Below are 21,911 nucleotides of genomic sequence, written 5' to 3' on the forward strand. Positions count from 1 at the left end.
GTACATGTTGGTGTGAGTGACCTGAGATGTACCTCCCTGGACTACATGAAAAGAGACATGGAAGAGCTCTCTGATCATGTAGCCCAGGCAGGTATGACCCTGACCCTGAGTAGCATCCTACCCACACCAAGAACGATGCCACAGTATAAAGAAAAAATGATCAAATTCAACAGTTGGCTAAGTTTCTGGTGTCACTCAAAGGGGATCCAGTATCTGTCTGCCTGGGATGACATGCTCAACAAGCCATGTTGCTTCGCAAGAGATAGCTTGCACCTGTCACCCTTAGGCTTTCGAATACTGGCAAAGGCTCTTGCCGCCCCTATAGTGCCTTTTTTAGGCAAGGCTCAAAAGAGAAACCCACCACCGTAAATAGCACACGTAACCAAAAACTGAGGGTAATGCTACTCAACGCCAGAAGTTTAAACCTCAAAATGCATGCACTCGAGGCACTCCTCAGTATGGAGAAAATCGATATCTGTGCAGTAACAGAAATAAGAAGCTATGTACCTACCATAACGTTCCATGTTAGTTGCCTTCTTCTCGCCTTCTTTCTTGCTGGATGGGTTCGGAGCCGATCCTCAGCTCAGCTCCTCATTTTTGATGTCTTATCTCATAGATGAAGGTAACTGTAGAGGTAAGCCATCTAGAGAGTACTTTAGTAACAGGAGGAAGGCCATTTTTCCTTCCCATATGATAGAAATAATTGAGATTTGTTAAGCTACTAGAAAAAGTGTCTTCTAAAAGCAACTTCAAGAGACATGAAGCGCTACCGGTTCAAGGGGAAGGAAGGATTAAGGATGCCAGGAGCCAGTTCATTGAGGCGGGGGGGATTGGATCTTTGATTGAAGGAATGAAATCAAAAAAAAAAAAGGCTTTGTGAGTTTGAGCGATGACATCGGACTCCGAGACACCAACATGAAAAATTAGATAGGCAGCCAATTGAACTCTAAATTTGTGGTGATGGCAGATGATCCTAAATGAAAGAGTGAAAATCTAAAAATCTAGAATAGACTGGATAGGAGCTGATCTATGTTTTTGACGCTTTCAAAAAAAGGAGCAGCGCGTTTCCATTTTTATTACTAATCTTCTTGGTAGAAGATTTATCAGATATATCATATCTCATGGCTTTGAATTAGTTGAGATATCAGTGGAAAGGGAAAAGGCATACAGAAGTCCGGGCCAATCATGAACTAGGCGTCTCTGGTGGGATGGGGATGGTATGGGAAGAGAGAGTGAAGAGAAGTAGACACTTGCCTTTTTGGGGGTGGGGAAAAAAGAAAGATCGCAAAAGGCCATCTTAGGAATACTTCTTCTAGAACTGATTTCTTCTTCTTTTACAGACCACCATGAGAATGTGAATGTGCCCTGCTCATTTGGTCTACGCTAGCGATTGGATTGTGAATGTGTGTGTGTTAAAGAAAAAAAAAAACGAAAAAGAAAGCCCATTGCCAAAGTCTCGTCTGCATGCCTCTGATCTGCTGAGGGGATGTTGGATGTGTTTGTTTGTTTGACATCCACACATGTGTTCCGCATTACAATTGCAATAGTCCCAGCAAGAAGAGTCATGAGAGAGAGTCATGAAAAGCTTGCTCTCATCTCATAATGCCCCACCATCATCAGGGGGCGTCTGTTGTCCTGACTGGGGGTGGGGGAAAGGTCTTCTCTTCCTCGGAGGAGATGATCCACAAGACACCATTCTTCCATGATTGATTGATAGATGATTGGCATGGGACAATGGCAGCTGTTGAAAGGACCATTGATAAGCACAGAGTAAATTGGATCCCTCATGTGACGGCGATGCGGAGAATAGGGAAGGGGGAAAGGGAGTAGTCCTTGTGAGCTACCTTGGCTAACCAAAACTTGACTTTGTTTTGACTTTGTTGCATTGTAAGAGAAGGAAACTTGTTTGAATATCTGACTCTCTGCTCTGTGAGTCTGGCTGAAAGATTGGAAGCCTAAGGTAGGTAATAGTAAAGGTAAATAGATTAGACAAGATAGATTTTTCAGCCTGAAGCGGAGATATCTCCTGGAGCTGTTCTTCTGATGTGTGGTAGTAGTGTCCTGAAGAGATCTCTATCACATCATCAATTGTCCTCCTGGAAGAAGAAGAATGGACTGAAGCGACCGATCGAATTTTGTTTTTTTTCCTGATATACTTGTTTAAGTTGCTCCAGTCCCAGTATGGTCTCCTCCAGTCCGTTTTTGGTACCAAAAGAATTTGGAGTATTCCAGATCCTGCTGGGTCTGCTTGGGGGACTGATTGATAGCTCTTTTTGAGCAGCTTGTGAAAATTCTAATGCCTTGTGTTTCCTTCGGAGCAGGAACGCCTGGAAGGGATCTTTTGGGTTGGGTTGCACCCTCGAATATGAATAAAGCCCTCGGATATGATCTGGAGTAACCCCAGGCTTTTGTTTAAAGGGAAGGAAGGCTTGGCTTGCCTCAGGAGGATGCAGCCCAGGCAGCCCTCGAGGAGGTGGACAGCCAGGCCAGGCAGCCCCTCAGGGATGCTGGTTTATCAGAGAACATTTCTCTGCTCTCTGCTACCCTGGTTTTGCAGACCTCCTCTGCTAGGGTGGGACCTTCCCCTATTCCTGAGACTCCCTGGGATTGTTACCTGGTCAATGTATCCTTCACCTGTGGACCAAAACAGGGATGATCATCAAAGAGAATTGGTGAAGGGCGACGCCAAAGAAAGGGTCCGCCAAAAGTTGCATAGCCCAGGCGACTTAAATAAGGCAACACCTGTGCCTGCGCCTCCTGGCTACTCGGCCCATCTGCATGAGACCAGCCGCATGTGGAGGAGTTAACGATGAATTTCAGGGTTGCCAACTGGGAGTTCATTGTGTCTTTTGAACCCTCCCCTGCTAGGATCTTCATCCATTCACCCATATCCTTGATGCAAATCTCTCTGGGGAGGAAGTGAAGTGGTGGCATAAGTAATTCAGCGCAGCAAAAGAAAAGGTGTGATGAGACCACATCCGCATGCCGTGCCCTGTCCATGGTCCTAGATCCTTTATTAGGAGGATGGACAGGGACCTGAAGATCTGTAACTCCTTCTTAGTGGCGCGCCATGCACATATGCACAAGGGACACCTTTATCTAAAGGGAAGATATCTTATCTTTAAGTCTAGGGGCAGTGGTAAATCCATGAGGATGGTTCCCACTGAATCAGGGCCACCACTTCCACAGCTATAGTGGCAAACGAGATCTGAGTAGTTACCGCCCTAGCATTGGATATAGCCCAACCCATCCAGCAAGAATGAAGGCAAGATGGACAACTTAACATCCTGGTTTAAGGCTCCAGAGAGCACCCCAGCACTACCAGGCTACAACTCATACCATACCTTTTGGCCACAGAACCCGAACCGAAACACAAAAGGTGCGGATGTATCCATATTCATCAATGATACTCACACCTCCAGGTTATTGGCGCAGCACGATGCATCAGAGATCATCCAAGTGCAACTAACAATGGGCAAAACTGCAATCAAAATTGTAGCTTGCTACAGATCACTCATGACCCAGGAACCCCATTCTGCATTTCTGGAGACACTGGGAAATATGAAGGTCCTACCAAACACCCTAATAATGGGTGATTTCAACTACCCAAACATTAACTGGGAGAACTACTCAAGTACTAACTTCCTTGCCCAATGCTTCCTAGACTTTATAAACTCGAATGCCCTGGATCAACTGGTCAACACCCCCACGAGAGGGAACAACATACTGGACCTGGTCATCACCAACATGGGCAACCAGTGTTCCACACCTGACGTCAACCCCTCGCTGGTTAGATCAGACCATAGACTAATCACTCTGGATATTCACATTCCTCCCCCAACCCCAATGAAGGAAACCACCATGAAAAACTTTTCAAAAGCAAACTTCACGTTACTTAAGACTGAAGTGGAAAGGTTTACAGCCCCCACGCCAATGGACAATGCTGTCCAAGCTGCTGAAACCTATACAAAGGCACTCTATGATCATCTGCAGGAATGCATGGATCGTGCTATCCCAAGTAAAACCAAGACTCACTCCACCAAGAAAAGGAAACCAGTCTGGTGGACCCCTGCCATAAACAGGCTCTACAATAGAAGGAGGAAACTAGTACAGATAAGAGCAAAATCCCTAGAAGGAAAGACATCCTTGATCAGTATCAGCAAGAAACTACGATCCCTCATTAAGTCATCCAAGGCTAGCTTCGAAAGAAAAATTGCCAAGGACTCCAAAGATAACCACAAAGCGTTCTTTAGCTATGTCAAGAACCTAAGTGGAAACTCTCAGATCTGCTCTGAGTTGGTGCAGAATGGCACAAAATACACTGAACCGACTGATATTGCCAACATTTTGGCAGACAGGTTCAGTGCAAACTTCACACTGCTCTCACCCCCTAAAGGGCCCATAACCATACCAGAAGAATGTAAGGCCCCGGGCAATCACCAGCACACAGGGTAAAACAGCTCTATCCAAAGCCAAAAACACAGCTTCAATGGGACCAGACGGTGTCCCAGGCTGCGTCTTACAAGAGCTCCAAAATGAACTAACCCCTCACCTAAACACACTGTTCAAACTCAGCCTCTCTACAGGCTACCTACCCACAGAGTGGCGCACAGCAACAATTATCCCACTCCACAACGGACCCCAGGAACTATCGCCCATAAGCCTGACTAGCCTGGTCTGCAAGGCTATGGAGCGCATCATCATGGAACTCATTAGCAGAGATGTTGGGAACCTCCAAACGTTGGACCCCACCCAGTTTGGCTTTAAGGGCAGATCATGCCTCCTAAACTTGGTGGACTTATTTGAGACAGTTACCAAGGCATTAGATGAGGGTAAGGAGGTCCACACAGCCTACCTAGACCTCGCAAAGGCTTTCAATACCAATCCCCATTCTGGTATAGACAAACTCACCAACCTGAACATTAACCCCTACGTCACGAGATGGGTTGCAGATTGCCTTACGAACAGAACTCACACGGTGAGAGTTGCAGACTCTAGGTCTGACTCTAAACCGGTTACAAGTGGTGTCCCCCAGGGCTCAATCCTAGGACCCCTCCTGTTCGGTATATATTTCTCAGAGGTACAGGCAACCACAGGAGGACTTTGGCTGACCAAGTTCGCAGACGACTGCAAACTAGGGACCATACTTGATTCTCCAGCTGATACAGACACCCTCCAGAAGGGTCTCACTGAGACTGATACCTGGTGTCAAAATCATGGCCTCAAGCTGAATGCCAAAAAGTGCACTGTCATTCCGTTAGGAAAAAACAAAGTACCTGCGAAATACCACATAAAGTGGTAGTCCCCTAAATACAGAAAAAGTAATAAGGGATCTGAGGACCCAAGTAGATAGCAATCTCTCCTTTGATAATCATATTGCCATGGTGGTTAGAAAATCCTTCTATGTGGCCCACCTAATCTCAAAAGGGCACTCATCCAGAACAAAGGAGGTTATTGTGCCTCTCTACTCATCACTTATTAGACCCATTGTAGAATACAATGCCCCATTTGGGATGTACCTTACAAGACACCTGCAACAGCTGGAAAGACCACAAAAGTACCTCACCAAGAGGATTACTGGCCTCAAACAGATGACCTATGCAGCCTGACTAAAGAAACTCCAGCTGTACTTGGTTGCATACCGCTTACTCAGAGGTGATCTCTGCTTGACATACAAGGCCATGTCCAACCCAGAATTGATGGATATGCTCCACCTAAAAAAAAAAAACAAATCCCTGACAGCCACACGCTCTAGGGGTATAAACCTTACCACAACGATAAATAGGACGTGCTGGAGGGATAGAGTCCTGACCCAGAGACTCCCCATACTTTGGAACAAGATTCCAGTATACATCAGGCAGTGCCCCTCACTAGCACTCTTCAAGAGAAACCTTGACGGGAGGATGGGAAACAGAAAATTTACCCCGGGGATCACTGCAGTGGCTCTGCTGGACAGAGGTGCAGGGAACTAATAGCTCTGCTGGTCAGAGGCACAGGGAACTAATCTAAGGGGGTGGCGAAAGCCAACACACTCTGGCTAGGTTTAAAAATGCCCTTGGGCAGATAGCCTAGTACTTATCTATGAACCTATGAACCTATCTCTGCTTGACTTACAAAGCCATCCCTGACCCAGCTACATCTAAAGAAATCTCAATCCCTCCAGACCACACGCTCCAGAGACCTCAACCTCATTACCACAATCAATAGAACATGCTGGGGGGGCAGATTCCTCACCCAGAGACTGTCCATGCTCTGGAATAGACTTCCCATACATGTCAAGCAGAGCACCTCACTGTCCCTCTTCAAGAGAAATCTTGATGAGTGGATGGGTAATAGAAAGTTCACCACAGGTATCACTCCAGTGGCTCTACTTGATAGAGGCACTGGGAACTAACATCGGGCAGCACAATGCCAGGACACTTCTATGGGCTAGGTTTGTAAAGGCTCCAGGACCATTAGCCTAGTACACACCTATGAACATACATACAGTACTGCAGCTATCCCCTAACCTAAACCTTACCCTAAAATACACAAACTCACACAGAAACACACAGCACCCATCCTTCAATTATCCTCGACCCTAACCCTAGCTCGCATACACACAAACTCTCACTCCCCCAACCCCACTTACCTTTATTGACATTCCGTACCATCGGCATATCTACTTAGCCACTGTTTGGCCATCTATTCCATCGACACTAAATCACATCTCTGTGTTTGTCGAACAAACGTATGTTTGGTCAAATGCAGTGGAACCCCCCCAAACACACACACACATTTATATGTATACACACACAGCATTCTGACTGACTTGTGGCTGAAAAAGGTTTGAGAGGTACCAGTGCATTACACTGTATAATCAATTAACGTGCTTTGATTATTACACTGGTATGTTACAAATGGCTTCATTAACGTAATAAAGGAGAGATTCTGCATTTTCCACATTTTCATTTTATTTTGAAAGCAACAACTGAAAAATATTCAGAAAAGTTTACAATTTTGTTTCAGAAAACAATGTGACTAGTAATAAGTATTTACACACCAAAATTGAATGTGAGCCTGAGCATAAGTCTGCTCGTTGGAAAGATTCATTGATAAAAATACATGAGTAGTTTTCTATTTGATTTTTCAGGCCCAAAACAGTTCTGAAGAATAATCTGCTTAGCTTCAGTATAATAAAACTTGACAGACCACTAATGCAGCTCTTTTCTTTAAAGTGCTACTTCTACCCTTGAATGAAGAGATCCAAATTGTTTTCTAAATAATCTGCTGCTTTGTGGAATATTTCAGATTGTGTGACATTAATGTTCCATAGTTGTTTGTAGATTAAAACATCCTTTTTCACAAACTAGACCGACAGTCATGTACAAGAGATGAACTTCTTGTACTATATTTTAAGAATTAGAAGAAGGGAGATGATCTGAAATGGCGTGAATGACAGCTCAATTCCTGACTCTGTTAATGGCACTGTTTTATCCAAAATTGGTTGCTCCAGAAGATCACACCTGCATAAAACAATTGTTGTTAGTTTTATTGAATTATTTTTAAAGTATAATAAACATTACAAAAATATAAACAGATAATTATACAAAAAGAAATCATTCTACATGTCTGATCATTGCGCAGATTTACGCAATACGTTTCTGTATGTAACTGTTAGAGCTGAAGAAACTGCTGTAAAAATTAAAAACAAGCAGACCCATCACAGTTTAAAAACAAAAAAAATAAACAAAAGAACTTCTGCTGAGTTTTACGGATACCTAACAGGACAAAACTATCAGCATAAAACCAAAAAAATACGCAAGTAAGTACAAGCTGTTTATTCTTATTAGCTGGAGATGTCAAGGCATAATATCCAGCTATGTGCTGATGTTGAGCTGTCATGCTTAGGACTCATTAGTGTTTGCAGAGTGTCTTGCTGCACCAATCCACAATGTAAAGTAACTTCCTGTTTTAAAACAGGATACCAGTTGTTCCTGTTTTTTGCAATTACAGCTTTAGATAAATGAATCACTGTATCATGCTTTTACGTAAGCAGAAGTAATTCAGTGAAACATGTTTGTGTCAATATTATTTTTAATTTGGGTAATACTGAAAAACTTTTATGGGCACTATGCTGGCTTAGTTACTGAAATCAGAACTCTGCTTAGTTCCTAGAAAGTCTGACCACAGTTTCTCCTAATAGCTACATTTAAGGCAATAGATTTAGGAGTATTTGTCCTTTTCTTATAATATTCCTCATTTTTAGGCAGCAGGTTCTAATCTACCTTGCATAGTGCTGGCTCTCCATGTGATTACTTCAAGAGCAGGCTGCAATTTAGAGAGTAATGTTGCTTTGACAAGCCCTCTGCAGTGGATGAGAGCTGTGATGTCATTCCTGAGACCCCTATCTCAACACAGTTTGACAAAATTTCATCTGCTGGCTCTGGGCACAGTGGGATAAAGCTGAGACTGTGACCCACATGACACAGAGATGATTAGTGACATGGACAGTGGGGGAGCCAGCTGGAAAGGAGGTATTGCCCAGACAGTTCTGTTTTTTTCCATCGGGGGGGGGGGTTTAGGGCAGAGACTGTAGCTAGGTCTGTTGCAGAATTTATACCCTGTGTAGACTGGGTATTTTATATGGCTGTTTGAGGGCTTTACAGCTGTACCTAGAAGTTAGCACAAGGTGCAGAAGCTTACCTGTACACATGGGTGTGGCATTGTGGTGCCCAGCTGTTTTGGGATGGGGATGCTAGTTTCAGAAAAGAAAACAAAAAAAATATTTTCAGCAGCTTGGGAAACATTCTCACCATACCTCTCAACTGTCAAGATTTTCACAGATGTCCAAATTTTTGCCTTAGTTTTTTGGTCTATTTCTCATAAAATGTGTGGTTTTCAGACAAATCACTAGGATGATCTGAGGACTGAAGTCACTAGATAAAGGCATACATTTGAGTTTCACACTTCAAATCCTTCAGAAAATGTATGTTAACACAAATCCTGTTATGCTAGCAACTTTCTAAGTTTATAAGAGCAATATTTAAAATCTGTCCCTATTTTTGAGACTTTGACACCCCCCCCATTGTTAGGCTTTGTCCAGATTTCTTGCAGTAAGAGGTTGAGATGTATGATTCTCACATGACTGGCTGTTGCCCAAAGTGGAATGAATAGGCTGGCTGTGGAATGAGAAGAAAAATCCTAAAAACATTTTCAAAAAGCCCTAGCTCCTATGCCCCAAGGGACATTCCCACCAATACCACATACCATGATGTTCCATTGCATTGGTTAGTTGGGTACCTCTGTCTCTAATCTCCCCAGTTCTTTCTTACAGCTTGAGCAAGTTAGGATTCTTAATCCTAATGTTTTTCAAAGGAAGACTGCAATGTTTTATGTTGAAAAGGCATGCTAAGTCTTCTAACTGACCATGCAATCCTCAGATCATTAGCTAGGAGCAGTAAGGTAGGTAAACACTGCCTAACACACTGCACTGATTTAATAAGTCAGTATAACAGATTATCTACTAAACAAGTCAGAGACTGGGAATGTGCTTCATACCCCACATACAGAATTGCTAGCTCTGCTTTCACATCAACCAAATTGTGAACATAACAGAAATACATCACTGTAACAGTTCTGCAGGCACTTACTGGATCCTGTATTAGAATAAGGATGACTGGGGAAAAGGGCATGATGGCTCCTTTTATACAACAGACAAGAGCAAAAAGACACCTACTCAGAAGAATACAAGTCATGTTAGTAGCTGTATATTAATTCTTTTCCATTCCATGCATAGACATTTACTGGCTGCAGAGTTGTAAAATGATTTGTGATGAATCCCTCCCTCAGACTGTACTTCACAAACCCGTTACTAATTCAGACTCACAGAAACAGGACAGGGGAGTCAGTGCATATGATGTGTAGTGTGGGTCAGCAAAGTTACGTTTACTGAATGACAATAAAATGAAAGTTATGCACGTACCATAATGACAGATTATTTTATCCCAGTCTGTGTAATACGTCATATGGGTCCTCATGCCACTGCACAGATCCAGTCTGGCCAATTTACTGCTCCAGCCTTGAGCCCTTCCAAACTGTCCAATCACAAAATGCCCTGCTCCTCCCTGACTAGCTCAGATTGTGTTTGGTGCCTGAACCTAAGCATACTTGTATCCAGGAAAGATCTTTCAGATCCTACAGATTGGCGGGGGTGGGGGCAGACTGTTGTATCAGATGGTCTGGGATGAAAGGATCTACCATTATGGTAAGTATATTACTTCTGTATCCTATCCATCCAGTCTGTGCGATCCAACAAATGCATCAGAATATCTTCAGCTACATGATTCCTGGGTGGCATCAGGACAGGAGACCCTTCAGGATGGAACCCCCCACAGGAAGCCGAGTTTAGAAATGCAGTCCAACTCAAAATGCTTAACAAATGTGTGAGTCGAAGACCATGTAGCAGCTTGGCAAATGTCATCCAAGGATAGAGATCTGAAGAAAGCTGTAGAAGTTGCCACATCTCTAGCGGAACAAGCACTGGGGTTGTTTGGCAAGATTCTACTGTGAAATGTGTAGATGAAAGAAATACAATCATCCATGTACACAAGGAAATCTTGGATATCTTCTTACTAAACTTGTTTTGTGCAAAGGATACAAAAAGTTGCTAATCTTTCCTAAAGGGAGCTGTTCCTTGAAGGCAGTGGACCACGGTAGGAAGGGACTTATCCTGTGCCATCAGTGGAACTGGCGGAACCAAGCAGTTATCTTCAGGTTGAAAATGTCCAAGTGAGGTTGCCGGGACAGGAGAGTGATGAGATCCGGCAGAAAATCAAAAAGCCAAGGGAGCTCATTCAGGTAAAGTTTGATGAGGGGAAGTAATATCTGAGCCAAAAACGGTATGAGGATGATTGTGGCCTTGAACCAAATGGCTTTCTGTATGACTTTGGTCATGAGTGTAACAGGGAGATAGGCATACAGTAACCCTGAAGGCCAGCAATGGAACAGAGTGTCCCTGGGGTTCTATCCCTGTTGAGGGAGAATGGCAAAGAAGCTGCTGCACTTGGTGTTCTGTAGGAGTTGCAAACATATCTCAGTACGGTTTGCCCCAGCAACTGAAAATCCCCTCTGCAACTGCTGGATTCAGGGACCAGTCGCGAGGCAACAGGAGGTTCCTACTGACCATATCCAGTGTAGTTCCTGCAACACAAGGTATATTGTCACCATCTCCAGAACATTTATGTGAAGACAAGCCTCGGAGTCTGACCAAAAAACATGGATTATTCTTCCCTCATAATGCCCCCACCCAAGACAGAATGTGTATGTGGTACCAATCCTACTGAGGAGAGGACATGAAAAGGCCTGCTTGCACATGTCAGAGGACAGCGAAGCCACCAGTTTAGATGAGTTCTGTGTGACTGAATCAGCCTGATGGATTGAGACAGAGAGTCATACTTCTAAAGGAATCTTGAATAAAATTCTGACTCAGTGTGGTCTGGTAGGATCTCCTGGATAGCTCTTTGTTTTGCAAAAGAGAATGAATCTCTTGCATAGCGGCATTTGTCTGACTGGGCAGGACATCTGGCAGTGTGACTTGAGGAGGGTGGTGGAATTTCCAAAAACGGGATTCAATAACCAATGGATATGATCCCTCTTAACCATTTGTTTTTTATGAAGACAGAGAGGTATGTGTCCCCCAACTGCTTGCACAGTGGAGCAGCTGGGTGACCCTTCAGGGATTCTGGGGGTGCCTGTCAAAAAAAAAAGGGCCCATGGAAACCATGAGACTGTGCACCATCCCAGTCTCTAAAGCAGCCTCCTCTGCCTTGGCTACCTTTATCAAAAGAGGAGACGTACTGACACCTACACTTATGAAACCAGAATGAATGAGCCACCTTTTGGTTCATGTTAAATGTGTGTTGAGGGGTTTTGAACTTCACTCCTATGGTAGAGAGGGTCTTGCCATCTTGCTCACTTTTCTGCATACTTTCCTTCACTGTAGAACCAAAGAGGGTAGTTGCTTCAAATGGGGCATTTGTGAAGGAGAATTTAAAGTTATGCGTAAAATCACACAAAACCAGCCACACACGGTGTGTCATGACTCTGCCCGCTACATCTGCAACATTATGCAACAGGCATATAGAGAGGTTGATAATATTAATCATCATTGATGACTGGTTTGAAGTTGCTTCTGTGACTCTGGCGTAATGGGATTCTTCAGAGTGAATAACTCTTGTTGAGCGAGATCCCTCTGGAATCTTGTTATATGAGCAGGATCTGGGTGATGGTATAGATCCAAGTAAACTAGAGCAGTGGGGATGCCTGGATAGGGATGAAGTGAATCAATCCAATTGACCTTGGAGACAAAGGAGTCGCAATGACCTCTATCTCAATCTGGGTCTGAAGAAACTTCTCCAACAGGCAATCAAAGTCACATTCTGAGGCATTCTTACAGGACCTGAAAGACCTTGCACAGGGGGATGGAGGAGGGTCTTAAAACTGGGTACTCAGATTTCTTTGGAGAATCCTGGATAGATATAGGAGCTCGTAATTCTAGCTCCAGAGAAGGAGTTAAGTAGAGGTCCAAGCCACATAGCCTTTGAATCCTCAGGACCTTGGGAGTATACACTGCAGCTGACATATCAGGAGGGTGCTTCTTCAACTCTGAATCCTTGGGTTTCAAGGGATTATCCCTTGACTTTTTTGCCTTAGCAGGCTCAAGATCTGGAGAAATAAACCCTTTTACTATGAGTTTATTCCTCCTGTCTGAAAGTGCTCTGGGACCAAAGCAGCACAAATGTCACACGAAGCACTCAGGTGGGCAATCCCTAGATGGACCACACAGAGTTCACAGAAATCTTCTAGGGGAATTTTGTGCCTGCATTTTGAACACTTTTTAAAACTGGTAGCATTCTCCAATTTACTTGCAGTTTAGGTTAACACCAACCAGCAAAATCTGATACTCTAAAGAGTTCAAGTGTTAAAAAAATTACTAAGTCTATTAAATCTATGTCTAATCAATTCAATATCACTGGTAAAATAAAACATGGAGTAGAAAGTTATTCTAAACTAGTCTAAAAATTAAGAAAATAAGGAGAGCAGAGGTTGTCTGCCACCCCAAAATGTCTGCCAATTCAGACACAGCTAAAGGACTAAAGAAGTCAAGTTTTGTCCGCTACCCTAAACTATCTAATAAGTCAGACAAGCAGAAGGACTATAGCTACAACACTGAACTAGAAATATACACACAGAAAGGGAGGTCCAAAATGATGGCAAGGCCAAGAATGGAGGGCTAAATCACAAATTCCCAAAAATGAAGATGGGAAAAAACTACAATCAAATAGCAAACTCTTAGTCTGAAAATAAAGACAATTGAGCCCAAAAAGCTACAATCTCACCAGTTACTCGAGAAACAATAATAAATCAGAAGTGGAGCAATTACCTGTCGAGAACAAACTTGTGACTTCGAAAAGTGGCAAATGAGATCTGAGCTAGTCATAGGTTCACAGGCTAATGGCACAAGCACTTTACAAGCCTAGCCAATAATACCTAGGATATGACATTACTATTTCTTAATTCCACAGATATGGGATGGGCTAGGAACACGGAAGTGGATCTTTGGATGTTGGAGCCCTGAGTCATTTTTACAGACTGCTTCTGTCCATAAGTGAAATGGGCAGTACTGCGGGAGTGAATTTACGGTTCCCCATCCATTTATCCACATACTTTTTAAAGAGAGTGAGGGACGGGCTTTGTTTTATGAAGATGGGAAGTTTATTCCATAGATGAGACAACCTTTGGGATACGAATCTGTCTCTCCAGCAAGTTCTGTTAAGAGTCACAAATAAGGTTCATTTCCATGGAACACATAACCCTTGCATAATTTTTCTTGTGAATAGGTAATATTTTCATTGGGGCTGGATCCAAGAATGCCTTGTAGGTCAGGCATAAGTCACCGCTCAGTAAACTACATAAGATGGAGCAGGGATAGACCTTTTAGTCAGTATGCATAAGACACGTGTCTTAGGCTTTGCATTTTTTTAATGAGAAACCTCTGGGGCCGCTACAATTGATATAAGTGCCTTGTCTGGTACGTCCAAGAGGTCACATTGTACTCGATTAAAGCTGATGATGGCCGAGTACAATGGCACTATGACTTCCTTTGATCTTGTTTCCATGCCTCACTACTGTAGTTACCTAGTGGTCAAAGTTTAGGTTATTATCTATCATTGTTCCTAGATCCCTCACCACTGGGACTACTTTATGGGTGTGTTACCAATATTATAATTTGCAGGGATATATGATTTACCAAAGGGTATCATTACACATTTTTTAGCATTTAGTCTCAGACCATGGTTTTGGCACCAGTCATTTGTAATTTTTAGGCCTCATTGGAGGATTCAGTGATTGCTCCCAGCTTATAGTCATCAGCGAACTTGGTGTGCCAGAGGTCCCCCAACACTGGACTTCACTTCAGAGAAGTATATACTAAACAGGAGGGGCTCACAACACTCAGCCCTGAGGGACACCACTAGTAACATGTTTCTTATCAGAAGTTGATCCACCTATTTGGACAGCATGTGTCCTGTCAATGAGCCAGTTTGCTATAAGTCTGACAATGTAAAGTTTTATGCCTAACTCAATAAGTTTATCTATAATCTCTATGGTGGGGATTGTGTTGAAAGCTTTGAGCATGGCTAGATATGTGGTGTGTACCTTTTTACCTTCATCCATGGCCCTGGTGACTTTCTCAAAGAAATCCACAAGATTTAGTAGGCAAGACCTCCTTTTGACAAAGCCAAACTGGGTCTGGTCCAGTGTCTGGAGATTTCCTATGTCATTATTGATCAGGTCCATGATAATTCTCTCCATGGCCTTGCAGACAGGACTGGTCAAGCTTATGGGTCTGTAGTTCACTGGGTCAATTGATGGGTCCCCCTTGTGCAGATGGACAACTGTTGCAGTCCTCGATTCCTCTTGGACAAATCCTATCTGGAGGCTGTGGTTAAAGAGGGTTTTTAGGAGCCTTGATAGAATTGGTTTTAAGCTATTTAAGAAGCATCCTGGAATGTTGTTGGGACCCATAGAGGCTGTGTTTTTGGCTTTAGCGTGTGCAGCAAGGACCTGTTTCCTCGTAATGAGCGGTAGGAGTATGGTTGCAGGTATTTCATTGGGTGTGGTAGAAGGTGATGAGGGGGGTATGAAGTGGACTTAGCAGGTTTGCTATAATTTCAGGCAGGGTGTGAGTGTTGCCATTCATGATTAAATCAACACATTGCTGAGCGTTTTCCCTGAGGTTATGAGCATAATTAAAAGAGCTTTACGGTTATCTTCCACCTGGGAGTCTATCTTTGCTAGATTTCAGCAGCTCTCTAATTTGTTTGTTTAGACTGGTAAGTGTCTTTTTCCACTGTTTTGTCTGTTCCTTCTTGATTTGGGAGAGGATTTGTTTTCCTTTTGCTGAATAGCCTATTTATGGCTAGGGTCCACCAAGGTGGTTTCTTTTTGCCAGGAGTCATAGGTTTGACTCAGACAGATACTGCAGCTATGAATGTAGTTGTACAGTGTTTTTTGTGTGCAGCTCAGAGTAGGCCTCAGTGTAATCCAGGTTCAGAGGGGCTTGCAAGTTTAATAAGCTGTAACTTAGCTTGAGGCATGTTAACAGGTTTGGAGTTTGATGGGTTCTGTGTTAGTTTTAATACTAAAGGAAATCATTTTGTGGTCAGAGCTTTCCAAGGAGGAGTTAATGCACAAGAGCAGCATCCCCCCATGTTTATGAATACTAGGTTTAGGATATTTGTACCTCTAGTTGGGAAGCTAACTAGTTACTACAGGGTGTTTGTATTTATGAAGTCCAAAAACCTTCAAGCAAGTGAATTATGGGTCATATAAATCTCCCAGTTTATGGAGGAGTAGTTGAAGTCACCAATAAGTGTGGTGTTAGGCTGAATTTTAAGATTCCAGTTGGTTTAGGTAGGAGGTGGAGGTTTCCAGACTCATGTTAGGGGATCTGTAACTAGCAAGGATATGATAGGAACTCACATTTATGGTTAACTGGGCATTGAGCAGCTCAAGCGAGACATGTTGTTGGACCGGTCTAGCAGTGTACTTGTTTACAAACACTGAGACACCTCCTCCCTTTGTTTTATCCTGAGCTGAGGGGGACTGAAATATATGAAAGGCATTCTAGCCTTTAATAACTGGGGTGCTTTCCATCGTTCTGAATCATATTTCTATGCCTGCACATATGTCTGCATTTTCCAGGGTAAGGAGTGCTTCCAGGGAATACAGTTATTTATTTAAACTCCTAGCTTTCAACAGCAGTACCTTTAAGTAGTCGTGAGTGATTTTTGTTATGCTGGAGGGTTTAATAACTTGGCATGGCCTAAAAAAGGCACTATGGCGATAGATAAGTTTTTGCCAGTATCCTGAAGCCAAGTGGTAACAAGTGCAAACTGTCTCTGGTAAAGCATCTTGGTTTATCACTCATGACTCCACAGGCTGACAGACATCTGATTCCCTTGTTGTGACACCAGAAACTAAGACAATTGTTCAAGTCAGTCATTTTTTTGCTGGTACTGTGACATCAGCATTGGTGAATGAACTCAAGACTAGATTCATATCCCACCTGGGACAAATTCAGGGAGCTCCATCATGCATCTCTTCATATAGTCCAGTGAGGTATATCATAGGTCGTTTACACCCACAAGGACTGTGACCATGTCATGCTGGTACTTGTGGTTTAAAGAAATAAGTGCATGCGTGATCTCTTGGGTCCTGGCTCCAGACAGATCACTGTGATCTTCTCCTTGTTTAGCCTGGTAAGGGGGGGATCAGTATGTCTTACAATGGAATCCCCAATAACGACAATTTTGACTTTGTGGAGTGTCACCTTATGGGCTTGGAAGATGGGCCACTATGATTTTCAGAGTTATGTATGTTGTGCTAAGTGCTGTCTTTTTCGAGTCTGTGCGGGACCACTGAGAGATGCTTTTAGGAGGTCTTGTAGGTTTGAGTGGATTGCATTCGAGTGAGTGTCTCCACATATGTGGGTCTGTGTGTTTGTTCCTTAGTGTTGGTAGTGAGTGTTTTGGGTATAACACTGACAACCTGGTTTGCATTTTTCGTCTGTGTATGAGAGAGTTTTGACTCCAATTATATTGTGTAACTACATCTTTCACACACTGTTTGTCTGTTCTAAAATTAAATGGTTGTCAGTGAACATGAGTTAGTTACTACACTGCTTCAGGATGCCCATATCAACCAGGCCAGAAACAGAGATGACTGGGAAGCACCTATCCATTATACCAGATCCTTAGTACATGGGAAGGAGTAAGGGAGAGCCACTTAAAGGTCTAAGTGAGTGTGTTTACTACTATACTGTATGTAGCCTGCAGTAGTGCTGCCCTCTGCTCAAACTGGTAGCTCTTTGAGCAACTATGAACAGTGGGAGATGACTATGGAAAGTGTTTCCTACAGAAGATTTTAAACTGGAAAGGTTTGCTTATATACAAGGCACGCATAACCATGTTTGCAAGACTCTTATACTAGCAGGATGAAAGACTTTTACACAGATAAGCCCTCAGGCCAATCAGATAACACACACAATAAGCCTTCCACCAGCAGTTCCCAACTCAGATGGGTTGAATCAGCCCTCTGCTCCCACCAATGTGCAGAATAAAACCCCTCAATGTAAAACAAACTGGTTTTAAGCTTAAGTGCAGTAAAAATGCTTTACAACAAAAGGCAGAACTCCTACAGTATCAGGATTTTTTGGAAATAAGTTCATAAATGTATACAAACACAGACAAACTTTGCAAACTCAGAACAACTTTTGCAGTACCACAGGAGGTTGGGAAATATCAGAATACTGTTAAAAAATGGCCTAACAGCAGTACAGAAACAAATGTTGTTTCATTAAAAGTGCAGGCTGAAAAACAGTGATAAATTCAACAAAATCAATAAATGCAGCACAGAACTGTTGAATAGCTCTGAGATAGTGCAAGTGCACAAAAAATAGTTATATCAGCTTTGTAGGTCTCAGATGAATTTAGACACACCCTAATTCCCAGGTGCTAGAGCCAAGCTCCCTATAAAAAAAGCAATTAGAGTCCAAAAAAGAGAGAGCTTTCCTGTATCTGAAGTGTGCTCCTTCTGTGGGCTTCATGGAACTGACTGTCAGCTGGTGATCCTTCAAGGCTGGCCAGATAAATCCCATACAGATGAAAACCCTCAAATGTATTTTTCTGAGGAAAACCTGAGTTTTACCTGCAAAATTATTGATTTTAGGATAAGAACATTATGTTTCTGGGACATTCAAAACTTGTCAGGGGATTTTTACTTTGTGAATGCTTGTGTGAACAAATTGTAAAATTCTGTTTTTTTAACACTGTTTTCTACATATTTATGTAGAAAGTTGTGTGTTATGGTTATCTTTGTGCTTTTGTTCTCTTTCTATAACATTTCTTCCATTCAGGGCTATTGCTTCAATTCTTGCATTAGGAAAACAATAAACCTGTCACACACAACTCCTTTTTTTATATGGAGCTTGTCTCAAGCTCCTGGCAGTTAGGATATGTGAAAGGTGCCCTTAAGCCTTGAAAAGCTAAATTGTTACTAATATCCTTGGCAAGGTATAACCCAAATAGCTTTGGCTACTGAAGCGTTAACTATACAGACAAAACAATTAACATTTTTTAAAGGGGGCAACCCCCTACCCCACTCCTACCCTCCTTACTTAAATATATTAACTCCCCTGGCTCTGTAGGGTAGAGGGATCCCTGACTATGGGCAAGATGTCCCAAATTCAGTTAGCATCTTCTGTGCCAGAAGAGATGGCGGGGCTGACAATGTCAGCTCACCCATTCTGAATGGAATGCAAGTTAGCTCTTGGATAGCCAGTACTCCAAGTACAAGTGTAGTCTTGCGCAAAATTCATGGAGCAGAGAGGTGGAAGGTTTCCCAATCCAGTGGATAAAGCAGGTAGAGGTATGCATGTGTATATACACACATTACCAGGAAGAACATTCAAGGCCTTATGCTGATGCAGTGCCTAAATCACCCTCCAGGGGATGGAGTTAACAGATACAAATGGGATGTTGTAGGCTGCTGATTGGAGGACATGCCTATTACCTATGGCTAGATGGATAGGTTGCTTTCGGTTCCCAGTCTGGGGGGAACAAACCAAACACAATTAGCCATACACAGGGCTAGAAGGCCAGGACAGGATATCTATCTGTCCCAGAGGGGTAAGCCAGACGTGCCTTGCTGGGGTGAACAGCATTCACCTCCACGACTTGTAAGTAGATAGTTACGGGAAGCAGGCACAAAGTACTCTTATTGCTACCTGGATGATGGCCTCTCTGCACAGCTTATGCATATCTAGTATGGAGAAGGGAGTAAGCTCAAGTCACATAGGGGTAGACCTGATGATTGTCAAGAACACAAGAAAAAGCACTTCGAAAAAGTATATACTAACATCACAGTCACATTACCGTGGAAACATTTTCAAAAAGCCCCAAAATTTTGAATCACTGCAGATACACTAACAAAAACACAACAGCAATGATTTTCAATGAGACTCAGCAATCTGCTTGTGAGACTGTTCTTAACAAGTTGCCACCTCATCCACTTTACATTCAAGCAAGGGTAGAACAGTCTCTTACACCTGTGCTTGTGGTAGGCAAACTCCTGCTTCTGGTTTAATTTGAGTTACAGTGGTTATTCTATTTAGAGCCTGATGGTAAACTAGAGATCTGATGTTGTCATTTTCATTCATTCCTCAATGAATGGGTTCAGATCCGATCCTCAGATCCAACTCTCAAGCTCCTCCCTTATCCATAATGCCCCTGACTATTATGTTACCTTAGATTTTGCTTGCCACTCTTCAGGCATGGGCAGGATTGTGAATTTTTGAGCTCGTAGTGAGTTTATTGAGTGCATAAACTTGTATTTCTTCTCCTTAAATTTTATTTCCCTATTATTGTTAATATCTCCCTTACCTCTTTTCTAAACTTTCTTGTTACCAAGAACTATGGGTTTCTTTTGGTAATCTCAGTTACCATTGTTGGCAACCCTTGTGCCTCTGTTACCTCACTTTGAGGTACTTCCTAGTCTTACCATTGCTGGTATTAAAACTACTTTCTATCTATTATAACTGTAAAAAAAACTTTCTTTTCCTTGTTTGTAGGCACTATCATTTGCAACTTTCAGCATGGCTGATAACTCTTTTGGGTTCAAAAAGTGTAATTCCCATGAGCATAAGATCCCCAACTTTGATGCCCACAAGAAATGCATTGTCTAGGCCTGGCACACAGGGACACCTCCTGCTCCATTTGTGTAGCGTTTAATGCCAGGGCCATTAGCAACAGGAGAAACAAGCTTATCTTAAAAGGCCTCCTTCCAGCTTCTGCTCCTTTCACTGGAACTTCTTCATCAGGGGCTCAATCTATCTCATAAATCAAAGGAGTCCAGGGAGCACAAAAAAAATGCTCCCCTGAGTAATCACCTACGTAAGCATTTCCGTCTGAGCCTCCTAAGAAGGTTTCAAAGAGTTTGGATCGGATGTTTACTTTTGCCAAGTCTCTTCGGTTCCGTGGTCCAAGTTTTTCCCTGGAGCCGGTATCCACGTGATTGAGGTCTCTCTTACTTCAGTCATCATACTTCAGTAGTCTCCTAAAAAGTCTTCCAGGCCAGCTTCCACTTCTTCCTCCATTAGGTCCTCCTAAAGTCTTTCTGAGGTGGACATAGGATAAGAAAATTCCTCAGAACATAGATCTAGATGGGGGGGGGGGGTCTTGTTGGCGCCATCTCTCATCGGATTCATGAGCATTAAGCCTTCTTTCTAGCCTGTTGTTGCTCCTTCTCAAATCCAACCTGCCATTTTGGAGCTCTTGGATCCAAGATCCCAGACAGTCGAACTGTCACATCTGAAGATTTTTCTGTCTTTCACACTGGTGACTTCCCTGAAATGATCGGCTTCTACCCCTTTGGAACAAGTTGGTTCTCTGAGCTGCAGCATCAGCTCTGAGGGGGTGTCTTTGACTCTGAAGTTTTTGGAGCTGTTGCTTCCTGTCAGGGCTTTGCCACTGAACAGCTCGGCCTCTACTCCTCCCTCAGAGTGGAAGATTGGAGAGGGCCTTGGACCATCTGCTTAGAGAGTCGTCTTCACTCTGGTTGGATTGTCCTCTGCTTCTCTTGGTCTGTCTGCCTTCAAGGTGGTGGAGAGAGTTTTCTCTCACCCCAGAGCAGTTTTGACTCTTGCACCTTTGGATCCATTCCTTGTTTCCTCTGCATATCCCGTGTCTAATTCTACTCATCCTACACCTCAGGAACAGCTAGTCCAGATGAGATTCCAAGGGAACTCCCTACTTCTTCTGACACATCTCCAGAGCACCCCACTGAAGAGGTTCCTCAGAAGAAGCCGTGCAAAAGGCAATTGGATTCTCCACAGGAATCCCTTACAGAAGATACTTACTTTGATAAAGGGGAACAGTCCCCTAGATCTCCACCGTAAGATGTCTTGTTTGGAGACATTTTAGAGACCCTTCACCATAAAGATGGTTGGTCTTCCCAAACCCCTTCCCAGGAGGAATCGGTGTTTTTGGAAGCCTTCGGATCTGGGCCATCTAAGTCTTGGCTCACCCCACCTCAGATTAGCTTATACATGTTGTCTCTTGCAGGGCATGGAAGGAACCGGACTCTGTAAAACCTATCCCCAAATGTCTGGACAAGATTTTGAGTGCCCCTCCAACAGACAACACTGGACAAAGATGTCATGGTTGTTACGGTAGCCATTAAAAAGGAGCTGACTGAACAGAGCTCTACCGTCTATCCCCTAATAGGGAGTCTAGGGCGTAACAGGTTTGGGAAGTGACTGTATGCATCGGCAACCTTTACCTTACAATTGCTGAATTACCAGGCACATTTCA

The 21,911-nt window shown here is 43.1% G+C and overlaps 1 protein-coding gene across 1 annotated transcript in view; it reads right to left on the bottom strand.

Annotated features, from left to right (window-relative positions):
* Positions 1-6,931: 6,931 nt before the first annotated feature.
* Positions 6,932-21,911, bottom strand: part of MAN2C1 (mannosidase alpha class 2C member 1) — a 1,630,015-nt gene continuing 1,615,035 nt past the window's right edge. Inside the window, exon 26 of the mRNA XM_044077185.1 lies at positions 6,932-7,505. Coding sequence (XP_043933120.1) covers positions 7,388-7,505 — 118 coding nt within the window. The 3' untranslated portion in view covers positions 6,932-7,387. The remainder of the gene's footprint in view (positions 7,506-21,911) is intronic.

Source organism: Protopterus annectens, chromosome 7.part0 (assembly GCF_019279795.1).
Source record: "Protopterus annectens isolate FY-2018-M chromosome 7.part0, PAN1.0, whole genome shotgun sequence".
NCBI lineage: Eukaryota > Metazoa > Chordata > Ceratodontiformes > Protopteridae > Protopterus > Protopterus annectens.